Here is a 13,572-nt window from a genome sequence, read left to right as displayed (position 1 = left end):
TGGGACATCATGCCACATGTCTTCGGCACGATGCCCCAGTGCTAGACATCACTAAAAACTGCAGCACTGCATATATCGTAACGATATGACTGCAAAATTCTTAGCTACGTTAAAGAACCAAATCGCACGCCATTTATAAGTACAAATCCGTCATGTGCCGATTACGTGCTCGACATTATTATAAAAATGGAATCCCCTTTGCAGCAAACACAACGTCCTAATTCCTAATTTTATTATGGTGATCTAGTGAGTGACGTAACGTTTTATTTTTTTACCGGTATCTAAACGGAAAGATAAGTGCCATCTAGTGACCTGATACAAATGAACACCCAAATCTATGTCTGCTTATGTTTGTTCCTGGAATAACTATTGCATGGAATATATACTTTCACACAAACCTGCAAACCTACATAAAAACAACAGTGAAACCAATGCAGATGGATATTACGAATCTGAATAAATTTAGCGCTCTCCCACTGCACCCCCTGTCAAGCGAAAAGCGGTGGGCTCCACTATGCTTGATCTACTTTGATACGGCCTGTGAAATATACACCTCGTACTTTACCTCGGTAAAGCCCCAGCCAAAACGAAATGCTATATTTATGATTCATAATACCTACCTAGGTCAAGGTCTTGTTTAATTGGAAACAAAACTGACTTAACTATGTTACCAAGTCGCTCTTTATATCATGCCATCAGTGCAGCCGTTGTCAGTGGCCACGCTGTACAAAGAAACCGCAGTGGAAGTTTTAATACCCCAGGTGAGTACATACTGTGAAATAGAGACTTGAGCGTACGGATGTGCTAGTTTTGACTTTCAGGTGGTGGGCTGCAGTAGTGGTTAGGGGCTGTGGCGAAAAAGGCGCATAATGTTCCTAACATACACGAGCGGAAGACTTAATTATTTTGGGTTTCATTTTCTTTTTGCTTTTTTGTTTTTCTCATATATGTTGAGATAGCTAGATAGATGTATATAATAAGTCGTCGTTTTGAACCAATGATTTACCATCCAGAGAAAGCGGATAATGCAAAAATAGGTTTAAACAAATATATATGAAAATACAATACTGACTAATATAAAGAGGAAATATATCAAACGCAATAACTCGAGATGAGAGCCACCTAATTGTTCAACAAAAATATGAAAAATATAGGTGATACTGTATTCATTTTAATATTGAAATAGTAGTTAAATATGATATCTACTCGATTAATACGTATGAACAAACATTTCTCGGTTCTTACATGGCTACACGGTAATTTATCCATCTGAAGACTATTCGATTATTTTATTACGTAACTGGCTATATTTATTTTCCATACCTTTGTGCCAAAAGCCTTGTGTTATTGAGAGTCTCGTCTCTAATTGTTTCTTCGACTTCTTCGTTTCTGAACTTCAGATTTACGGGAAGAAAAAGATCAAACCTCGTTGTATTAGAGCAAAACGTATTATTCACCAAGGAATCACCAATTCTAGCTTCTCCTGTAATTCTGATTTTTCTGTGAACTGGCTTTAGATTGGCTCCAAACTCTGCATCCACCGACAAAAATTTGTTTAGGCTCATGATATGCAGAAACTAAGAAATCGAAGTTCAAAGTCAACTGGAAAAGGACTAAATTAGTTGGAAGTGAGAAATAAAATATAAATATGACGATACTAATAATTAATAATAATAATAACAATACTACTAATAATAACAACAACAACAACAACAATAATAATAATAATAGCAATAGTAATAATAATAATAATAATAATAATAATATAATATTAAAGATAATATGACTGTTTGTTACCATCCTGGATCGGAACATCCGGGACTGGCACACTTCCTGCTTTTTCAGATATAAAAATCCCCTTTCCTTTATGTTCTGAGGAGTGCCGTTTTCTTCCTCTACTGTTCTTTCTAGTTTGTGTGTGTTGTGTTACACTTTGTGTGATATAACTCATACCACCATTGGTACGATCTCTGTTTTCGTTTACCAGTCCTTACTGAGTTCTATAGCCTGATTAAAATATTTGGTATTGTTTCCTGTTCTCTTCTTGCGACATGGTCCGACTCTCCTGGAACTGGTTGGTCAAATTCCTTTCCTTGTCTACCAGTAAAATGTCCGGATTTCTTTACTATATTATGATATCCGTCCAGATCGTGAAAACCCACAAGAGTTTTTTCCATACTGTTCTTGACCTCTGTTATTCAGTTTTGGGATAGTGTCATTATTGGTGGTAAATTAAAGCCCTGTTTCCTTGACGGTTGGCAATATTCTACTAGCCTTAGATTGTCATGACGATTTCGGCACTCACACTGGTCGAGGTTAATGAATTTACTAATCAGGTCAGATCGTTGAATATTTCACCCTCATTCCTGTACATTATGCACAATTGTAAGACCTCTTGACTGCGGACACAAGGTTATTGATCATGAGTTCCGGTCCTGCTTTTTCTTGACCAATCCTTTTTTCTTCTTTCCTGATTCCGGCCGCAGTAACGTCACCTCTCCAACTCGTATTATTAGTGGTAGTAGTAGCAGTAATAGTAGTAGTATACGCAGCAGGGGAAGTTGGATTACTAGAGATATGGGAGTTTGGAATAAAGAAAACTTAAAGACTGTATACATTTGGTTAGGCATCACTGCTATCAAATCTTTTATTGCTAATCAGTACGTGGTCATCGGTTGACCTAGGTCTATTAGGTTGGTGTTACGTGCACAGTTAAAGGGGAAAAATTTCAGCAAGCTGGTGGACCACAAATTTCACTCAAATCTATCCGTACACAAGCTGATCCACCTTATTTCGTTCCATAGTTCCAATATATATATATATATATATATATATATATATATATATATATATATATATATATATTGGTTTAAAAGGCTGCTTCATAGATATAAAATATAGAACACGATTTAATTCGATCATCGCTTCCCTCTACGCCAGAAAAGATATATATACATTCGTGCGTCTCAAAATCAGTGAAGCAGAACGGTATATGTTTGACCCATTACGTTTATAACTGAATTTACGTATGGATTAAGCGGCAATATGTGCCATTAAATTTACAAAAGGACTATTCACAATAGTGTATCAAGTGCGAACATTGCTTATCACTATATAATTAAGTTGCTAACTAATAAAGTTGTTAATTATGCTAATCGTTAATAATCTCCTGTCAAGTACGAACTCAAGCCAAATTGTATTTAACACACAGTAGTTTAGTGGCAAAAATTACGACTTTGAATGCAACATATTAGAACCTCGGGAACTGTTGTATGTTTTTTTTTTTTTTTTAGCTTGGCCTCACACCGGATTTTCGAACTGCGACAATATAAGCAGGGGCCACGTAGAGAATCATGAAACGCGCGATTTTTATTTTTATCGCACACGCTTTCAACGAGGGATACACTTACTGCATCTTTATCGACCACGACAATCTGCTTTACTGCCTTCCTCTCTATCTTGCTCATCTTTGTTCTGTTAGTTACACAAATTGTTTTTGTCCCCTTTACTATCACGAAAAGTCCTGCTTAAAATTTACGTGTGCACCGTCTACACACGTTGTACAAGAATGCACTTAAGGGCTGTGACAAATGCCTTGTATGTAAAGGTAACACCACAACGTTGATATACGACGTAAAACCTCACGCATATCGTCTCCCTGTAATCTGCATATGACGCCCCTAACTGAGTTAATGAACAAAAAAAAAAATACTCTGAAGATAAATTAAGATGTTTACATCAGCAAATGCTAATTTTTTTACCACTATCAAGCAAAGGATAGCCGTCTAATTTATTTAATTTTGAGTGGAAATTTTCGTGCAGTTGATACAAAAGTCTACCATAAACTGTAATGGAATTGTATTTGTTCACCTTTTGATGAGTAAGAACAAAGGCTGGGATGCTAAAATATAAATTGAAATAACCCATTTCTGTTTTCCTTTCAAAGGCCTGCTGTTAACGAGACATGCTAGTTCTTATTTCATTTCTTTCACTCGCATTTTAATTCTAACCAGTTTTTTTTTTACCTTGCTTTATTAAAAATTTCAGTCATAGTTCATGCATAAAAGTTTTTGTTCTCATCAAGAAATCCATTGAAATATGAGTTTTTACATTTACAGCAAGTGGTCTAATTTGATGTTGAAAAAGATACTCAACAGTGTAGTTGAAAACAACGCCGTGGATGTTCAATTTAAACACCCACCTGCTAGAATACATCCATAAGAATAGCTGAAACAATAAACTTTACATCACAAATCTCAAAATTATTTCTTGTAAGATCAAATTAAAACTGACCACAGGAATGGGAGCCTACCTTCTTTTGGGGACTGCATTTTAGAGCGGACACAGAAGCTTACCAAATCTGAGGGAATACCATTTTTATTCGTCCACAATGAGTTCAAAGCAAAACAACAAGAAAGAGCCGTACGATGGAAAGCAAGACAGCTGTTGTAATAGAACTGAAACAAAAAGAAAACGACAATACAGCACACAATCACATGAATCAGAAGTATCGTTTATATCACAAGAAACGGCAACAACAGGGTTGTCCTTTGAGACAGATTCTGACATCAGCGAGACCAAAATTACAAGTGGCAGAAGCGTAAGCTTCTGTTTAGCAAATGAAAACGAAAACGTTGCAGATGATCCTTGCAATGACTCTGAGAGTAGAGATGACCAGCTGAATAATAGTTTACATAATGTCCACAAGACTGACATATACGAGCCAAAGGATTATACCAATGGGGATCCAAGACAAGAAAGGAAGCCAGGACAAATTATTTATCTTCCGTTGAATAATTCAGGGAGGTTTAGTCAGAACAGATTTATCGAAGAAAACTGTAGACAACCATTACTTTGGAGGCAGTCCACATTTTCAAGAGAGACTATAAATGAGCATCCGAACGATAGCGAAGTTGGATCGGATTATGCACAAGTTCAAGGGAACTGTACGGAATTTCACCATAGCCAGTGCCAAAAGTTGTGTTCCTCGGTCAAATTATTGAAAAGAGTTGTGTTTGTCTTGTGTGTCTTCAATCTCATTATTCTAGTAGCACTGATAGTTGTTCCCACATTCGCGTTGATATACATTCAAGGTAGCAAAGAATCAAATCCTGGTACAGGACAGTTATTAAGCTCTAGCGCGCAACAGAGACCTGAATCTTCTTGTGTTACGTGTGAATCCCTCAAGAAAAAGTTTCCCAATTTTAAAAAGATAGGAAATGTCATAGAATCCATTGAAGATGAAGATGGAAAATGCTGCTTTTCAGATCCTGGACAATTAATGACCATCCTAAATCAGGTACTCTCTCCATCCTCCATCCTCTCTCTCTCTCTCTCTCTCTCTCTCTCTCTCTCTCTTTTTCTCTGTCTGTCTGTCTGTCTCTCTATCTCTCTCTCTCTCTCTCTCTCTCTCTTAGACTCCCAAACAATAGTACACGATTGGCATATACTTAGATTTTGGCAATTAGGCAATCAGGAACGGCCTTATAAGTTTTATATGGTAATGAGCATAAAGTGTTCTTCTATCGCTTTAAAAATTACATTCTAGATACATATTTTAAAAATTACTCACGCGCCGGGTCCCAGTGAGCAAATCGGTGATATCGGCCTAAGGACGGCCATGCAGACAGTTTATGGAGATAAATGTTTCCGTAATGAATACGTACGGTAAATAACGTCTTTGTAACCCGTATCATTGAATTTTGGGGAACAAACGTAACTAATTTGATAGAAATTTTGAACAGATCCACTTTTGACTTTCATATGTGCTACGTAGATCAAATTTGTAACGACATGAAATATTGATGATAAATTGTGTTAAAAAAGATATACATAGTTGATATCTATTTTCAGATAGCAGAGGAAGCATTTGAAAGAGCGAAAGGTGTGTATGCCAGCTTTCTCTTTCTCATTTATAACGATATAGAAATGCACAAAGCACTATACTATAACTTTAACGCATTACTGAATGATAGGCTAATACAATTTTATGAACTGATTCTTTGCCAAAAGTTGCAATTACTAAAGGAAATGTCACTGGAAAGATTGCATGTAAAGCTGTTTTAAGATGTTGCAGTATTATTGAATACCAAGTACAATGTATGGGCTACTTTCTTTGCTTACAACAATATATTTACCTTTAATCGCCATCGACGTTGTCAAGTAGTTGGTTGGTTAGTTTTTATCGGAACGTTCATCATTTGTTGGATTATATCGTGCAAATGAAAACATAGAAATATGTGTTTTTACATTTACAACAAGTGATGAAGTCATTGATCAGTGAAAACGGAAGCTAAGTGCCTTTCCAATTTCCAATGGAAATGCAGAGACAGTCGACTAGAGCTGGCCTTGGTGGATCTATACTTGCTTATAAGTCGAGTTCTACTGCAAACTTAACAGACCCAGATCTGCTGTTGCATAATGCGCTGGCAGATGTGGTCCTGTGCAGTTTGATAGGAGTAATCAGCAAAATATACCCTGACCTGCAGCGGCATTATGCTACGGCAGGTCAGAATTTTGTTTTTGCAGCTTGAATCGACTTATAAGCGAGGACAGACGGTATCCGTCCGACGTTATTATCAACTGAGCTTCCGCCGTTCCAATCGCAGTTATATAGGGACAAAATGATAAATTCTTTTTTGTTTTGCAGCTAAATCTGCAATTCTGTATAAAATCCGAAGTTTTTATGTTAGTAATTGATATCGATCACCGTTTCGCTCTTTCAACTTACTGAACCTTTATCAATTTACAGGTAGCATATCTAGTTCTGGCCCTTGGATAAGTAACGGGAGTGAACCTAGGCCGGCTGTACATTTAAAAAGTCGAAGAAACGGGCTCATTAATGTTTCCACTGACTTCGTCAAAAGTAAGTCTCTCTCTCTCTCTCTCTCTCTCTCTCTCTACTACTACTACTACTACTACTACTACTTACACATTGGCCCGTATACAAGTGTGGATATGTGAGAAAGCTTGCCAGTAGCTTCTCGAGGGTCGGTGGTTATTTCCGGGGATTTCCCGGGTTCTTCCTCCACGATTAATACTGGCCGCCATGTATAGCCTATCGTGTGCTGAAAAATGGCGTTAAACCCAACAACAACAACAACTCTCTCTCTCTCTCTCTCTCTCTCTCTCTCTCTCTCTCTCTCTCTCTCCACTACTTACACATTGTCCCTTATACAAGTGTCCTGATGTGAAATCTAAGTGATATTTTACAATATGCTAGTGTTGTCAGTTTACCTCTGATTTACATTATTAACTGATGACAAATTAGATGAAACAAAATTTGATAGTATAATGTAGGAATAAATCAATTGGTGCTATCATTATTGCTATCATTGTTGTTATTGTCGCTGTTGGAGGGGACAATAAACAAATACTATTGCTATTTCAGTGTTTTGCTGTTTGACTTTTACTTCATTTTGAGTATCAGAAGTAATAATTTTATTTACCTAAAAGAATTGTTCACCTACTTCTTACATGGTTTTATTCATTTATTTCTTCAGTTATGAAAACCGAAGTAAAGAACAGTTTATTCTCGTGTCCATCTTCGGGCAGTATTTCCAACGTCACAAATGCTAATATTCTTTCTTTGAATGAATTTTGTCGTAATATTTTTAATTACCTGATTGTACATTTTGTATTACACGTTAGTGAGAATTAATGCCCATATTCCAACAATTAAAGGACAGATATCACATCCTAGATTTCTATCAGTGTAATTGAAAAACTTGACTCCACACAAGAGAATAGATAAAATTACTGAAACCATACGTATTCAGGTAAATTGCTTCAAACATACACATGCCACCATTATCTCTTTCTGTCTGTGTTCACACTAAACATTACTTTACTGAAAGTCACTGGTGAACTTGTTAAACTAAATGGTATATTTCAAACTATTGTATAAGACGGAAGAATATTAGAAATAAAATACGATAATTTTCTTGTAGAATTTTAGCACTTCAATATCTTTTTGATTTCAGAAGGCATTGAATCAACTCATTTCGTTGGTTGGCAGAGCGCTTCACAGAGGGAGGTTCAAGGGCTTTGGGGTGAAGTGAATGCGGACGGGGCCTCGATCAAAGTCAAATCGACCGGCATGTACTTCGTATACACCATGATTCAGCATACAAATACCCTAAAGAGTTCTATATCTGACAGTATGAACACACCATCATTTAGTACGCATCCCATCCCACTAAAAGTAATTCTTTACAGTTGTCAGCACGGGGGAGAAGGTGTAAAAGATATTTCTAAAATAAGTCAGATGTATTATTCCACAGATAATAGAGTCCAGCAGAATAATTACTTTGGACGAATTGTTCACCTTAAGGAAAACGACAACGTATACCTCGGTATATCTGGATATGGCTTTATCCATCAGGAAAGCGAATCCCATTACATAGGGTTCTACAAGATATAAACTTATACGGAGTTGAATACCCAGAATAGTAAAGCGAATCCCATTTCATGGGGCTCTAAAAGATATAAACTTACATGGAGTTGAATAGAAAGCGAATCCCATTTCTCGGGGCTTCTAGGATATAAACTTACACGGAGTTGAATACCAATAATAGAAAGCGAATCCCATTTCTTGGGGCTCTGTAAGATATAAACTTACACGGAGTTGAATACCCAGAAAAGAAAGCGAATCCCATTTCATGGGGCTCTGTAGGATATAAACTTACACGGGGTTGATTACCAAGAATAGAAAGCGAATCCCATTTCATGGGGCTCTGTAAGATATAAACTTACATGGAGTTGAATAGAAAGCGAATCCCATTTCTTGGGGCTCTATAAGATATAAACTTACACGGAGTTGAATACCCAGCATAGAAAGCGAATCCCATTTCATGGGGCTCTATAGGATATAAACTTGAACGGAGTTGAATACCCAGAATAGAAAGTGAATCCCATTTCATGGGGCTCTATAGGATATAAACTTACACGGAGTTGATTACAGAGAATAGAAAGCGCATCCCATTTCATGGGGCTCTGTAAGATGTACACTTACACGGCACGGAACAATAAGAGCCGTTATATCTATAGGATATAAACTTACATACAGTTCATTACCCAGAATAGAAAGCGCATCCCATTTCACGGGGCTCTGTAAGATGTACACTTACACGGCACGGAACAATTAGAGCCGTTAAGTTCAATACATTTCTTACTATTCATACAGATACATAAAAGGGAACATCATCGACCTAATAGGAAGCCGTTCGAATGCATTTCTGTATATATATATATATATATATATATATATATATATATATATATATATATATATATATATATATATATAATAGTCAATGCATCTTTGTGCGAATTTAAATATTGTTGTTATGTGCACAGGTTTTCTATATTGAATATTCTGCAATATTTTATGTCCTGGCAGTAAGCTTTTCATTTTATATTTGTTCCACTGTGCCGATAAAACAAGAAAATTTCTGGATACAGTACGCATAACAGATTTTTTAAAGCTAAAGTTTCTAAAAGATGAAGAATTATAGTCATCCTTATGGATGAAGTTGCATTGTAGCTTTAAATGATTTTAATCACGTTCTTTTGTTAGCTTTTGTTGTTTTTTATTTCTGAATTTGTGTTTTCTTTTTGCTTTGTTTCGTTGGAGGCGATTGCGGAGGATGGCAAGGGAGAATGCTATACGTTTTCCTAAATTATTTGTAACCCCATGAAATATGGCCTATTTACTGCATGTTTATCTTTGATAATTTTCGCATGTTTCGACGATCTCATTTACATTGTCTTTATTGTGTGGAAAAACAGTGAATTCAGAATTTAGTGCAAGAGCTTCATATTTTGTTTTTGTACAGTCTGTTAAATGTTAAGATTGATTTTTGTATAAATCATTCGCATGGCGTCAGTACATGGAGTTCAGTTGGATTTAGCAATAGGGCGAGCAAAATTGTGTTCACCCCATATTTAAATTGTTCCACCTCATGTCTTATTAAGTCCAATAATGTATAAGATACCTTATAATGGGTTATATATACTCGTGACTATTTTGTCTCAATATTTACATGTCTTATCTTCACTTTAAATGTAAACACGTAAACATTTGCATCCGTCGCTATCACTCATTGGAGGAATCCTTAGCCAGTAAAAAAATAAGCAACAGAAAAATTAAATTAATCGTATCCAGTTTTTTGTCATTGTATACAACTTTTCAGTCACGAAAAATAACCCGTTATACAGGATATTTTTTTTATCACTGTATAATGTATTGCCAAATTAACCTAATCGTACAGGGTTATATTAATATTCGAATTGGAATGCATACTTTTATTTAAGTAGTTGTTTTGAATATTATTTTTACTGACAGCCAAAGGATGTAGATACCAGCACATTTATATCTTATGAACTGAATAACTTCATGTTTGTTTCAACGGAAATATTGCATGCTATTAATTTGAATCGAATATACCATATGTGTGTTTAACCAGAAATAGTGCATGTTATTATGTTGAATCACATATGCCATACGTTTGTTTAACCTAAAATATTGCGTGCTATTATACTGAATCGCATATGCAACTACAATTTGATCTTAAAACAATATTTTATATTATTTTCATAATACTGAAATTGATAATATTATGCAATAACGTCATCAGTAATATATTTCTGCATTTAAATGTTCGAGAAGTGTTTGGTCAGAGTGTATAAGTGTCAAGTTTTAAAATATATTCATACTTTAGTAATACGATTTAGTACCCAATTATCTGTACGTTCAAATATTTGGTTTACTATGACGTCATCCATGGACTTCATTAAAGTAATAATCTCATTAATTTCCGTTTTAACGTAACGTTTATAAGATCTAAGAATATGTCTTTCTTTTCTGTTTCACGCTTTTCACTATAAGAATTACTCCAGAACCAAACTCCAGCGCTTAGGCAGGATTACATGTATATTAAACGTTGCAGTTTAAGAAGCCAGAGACATATATAAAAAAAAAAAATCTACACAAGTAAACTACATCTTCAGACGAAAAAGAAAATATAAATGTTCTATTGCGTTGTTCATATAATTATGGATACATTTTCGGAGATTACAGATTCATTTGTGCGTATTAGTTCATTGATTGATTGTTTAACTGAGTGATGCTTGACTATACGTCTTGCCGAAGTAATTGAAATAAAGCGTCTTGTCGTAATAATCACACTCTTGAGCATTCTTACACGACTGGTGTTTAGTTATGCAGTCTGACTTCCCTGTTGTACTCGAAGACAGAAGGATGAATCCCGAAGGTTTACGTAGAGTTTAATTTTCGTCGCAAAACTTGCCGTAGTCAGGTGGTATGGCAGTGTTTTCCTAACAATAATTCTTGATCTCGTTGAATAAAGCAGTCCTATGGCACAACTATAATAAGGAAAGTATATACTGAATCCTGTTTACAGACACACTTTATTCTGTATTCAATAAATTGAAGTGTTTTCATTAGGAAGTTCTAGCCTTCACATCTCTTTATTATGGGGTTAAAAGGTTATTCAAGTAAATTTATATTCAAAGATTTTACATTCAGATCAGTGCTAACGTATGCTATTGTGAGGGTGGTGTTTTGTATTGAAGGATTTTGTGCAGACACAACGTCATTTCCTGGAAACGAGAAATAGCACTTTTCAACATGTGTGCATTTTATGAACTGAGCACTCTAGTGGCAATTATTCTGACACCACAGGCTGGTAGGAGGGTGGTTTCTTTACAAACTAGATTTTCTGATATATTTGATTTTGGAAACTTTTCATTTCCATTAATGTTTCCCATGTTTCTTCCAGTGATGTTAGCAACACAGATATGACACCGCTATTCCTTACCTCTTATGGCTTTGAATATATAGTTCGTTGTCTTCTCATTAAAACGTGATCTGGTACTGACAAGCTGCGAATCTAGTTTGGTAATAGTCGCTTCAACTAAATTTTTACAAAAATCTTAATATCGGTTTGCAATCAACATTCACCCACTCTTTGTTTGTTCTGTTTTTCGACATATAGCTGAGTATGGTGAGCAGCACAACCCAATGCCAAAAACTGTATGTGAGTGTGATGAGTAACATAGCCCAATGCCAAATACTGTATGTGAGTGTGGTGAGTAGCATAGCCCAGTGCCAAATATTGTATGTGAGGGTGGTGAGTAGCGTAGCCCAATGACCAAATTTTGTATGTGAATGTGTCGAGTAGCATAGCCTAATGACCCAATTTAGTATGTGTGTGGTGAGTAGCATAGCTCAATGACCAAATATTGTATGTGTGTGGTGAGTAGCATAGCTCAATGATCAAATATTGTACGTGAGTGTTGTGAGTAGCATAGCCCAATGACCAAATTTCGTATGTGAATCTGGTGAGTAGCATAGCCAAATGACCAAATTCGTATGCAAACGTGTCGAGTAGCATAGCACAATGACCAAATTTCGTATGTATGTGGTGAGTAGCGTAGCCCAATGACACAGTTTTTGTCTGAATGTGGCGAGTTGCATAGCCAATGCTCAAATGTTTATGTGAGTGTGGTGAGTAGCATAGCCCAAATATCAAATATTGTATGTGATTGTGGTGAGTAGCATAGCCCAATGACCAAAGTTTGTTATGTGAATGTTGCGAGTAGCATAGCCCAACGATCAACGTTTTATGTGTGTGGTGAGTAGCGTAGCCCAATGACCAAAGCTTGTATGTGAATGTGGTGAGTAGTATAACGCATTGACTATTGACCGTATTTAGCATAGTTCAATAACCAATTGGTTTGAGTGTGGTGCGTAGAACAGTATACTGACCAAGTTTGTATGTGAGTGAAGTAAGATAGACTAATGACCAAATTATGTTATGATAGTGGGGTGTTTAGCATATATATGTGAGTGTGGTGAGTAGCATAGCCCATTGACCATTGACCGTATTTTTATGTGAGTGTGGTGAATAGCATAACCCATTGACCATGGACCATATTTATATGTGAGTGTGGTGAGTAACATAGACTAATGACCACATTTTCTTATATTAGTGATGTGTTTAGGATACCTTAATGATGATGTTTCACCAATCATTGCTGAATCGATATTAGTAACCGAGAACGTTTATCTTTCGTAGTGCGTGATTAATTTTGTCAAGAGGAGACTTTGAAGGATAATGAAAAGATGATGTTATGATAAGACGGTTTCTGTCTATGGATAATTGCACAATTCATGTCAAAAATTCATGTAAGCTGACATATTAAATATATTTACAGGGCTTTGAAGCTTGATTTTAATCATCGTTTACTGACACCTTCCCATCATTTGTTTCTAACATCTCCCGATTTTATCACACCAATCAGATCTTAAACTTGACCTATTTTATATACGGTTTGTTCAGAAAGATATGGAGGGAAGAAGAAGAAGAATGAATGAATGAACGAACGAACGAACGAACGAACGAACGAACGAACGAATGAATGACACACGTTTAACGCGATTGACTAATATTACTCTGGGGAGAAAACAAACTACCAGTGGTGATATCTCCAAACTACTGACACTACTAAAATCTCACCACTCTTGTGATATATTTTTTATCTCCCTGA

At 35.9% G+C, this 13,572-nt stretch overlaps 1 protein-coding gene across 1 annotated transcript; it reads left to right on the top strand.

The window, feature by feature from the left end:
* Positions 1-625: 625 nt before the first annotated feature.
* On the top strand, positions 626-11,182 carry LOC149799474 (uncharacterized). The gene is made up of 5 exons (XM_089958843.1): positions 626-761; positions 4,119-5,299; positions 5,854-5,884; positions 6,752-6,865; positions 7,983-11,182. Exons 2-5 carry the CDS (start codon positions 4,391-4,393, stop codon positions 8,420-8,422), a joined length of 1,494 nt encoding a protein of 497 aa, XP_089814969.1. The 5' UTR covers positions 626-761; positions 4,119-4,390; the 3' UTR covers positions 8,423-11,182.
* The last annotated feature ends 2,390 nt before the right edge of the window (positions 11,183-13,572 follow it).

Source organism: Sinohyriopsis cumingii, chromosome 5 (genome assembly GCF_028554795.1).
Source record: "Sinohyriopsis cumingii isolate HCF-2022 chromosome 5, ASM2855479v2, whole genome shotgun sequence".
NCBI lineage: Eukaryota > Metazoa > Mollusca > Bivalvia > Unionida > Unionidae > Sinohyriopsis > Sinohyriopsis cumingii.
This window is presented reverse-complemented; position numbering and strand designations above follow the sequence as displayed.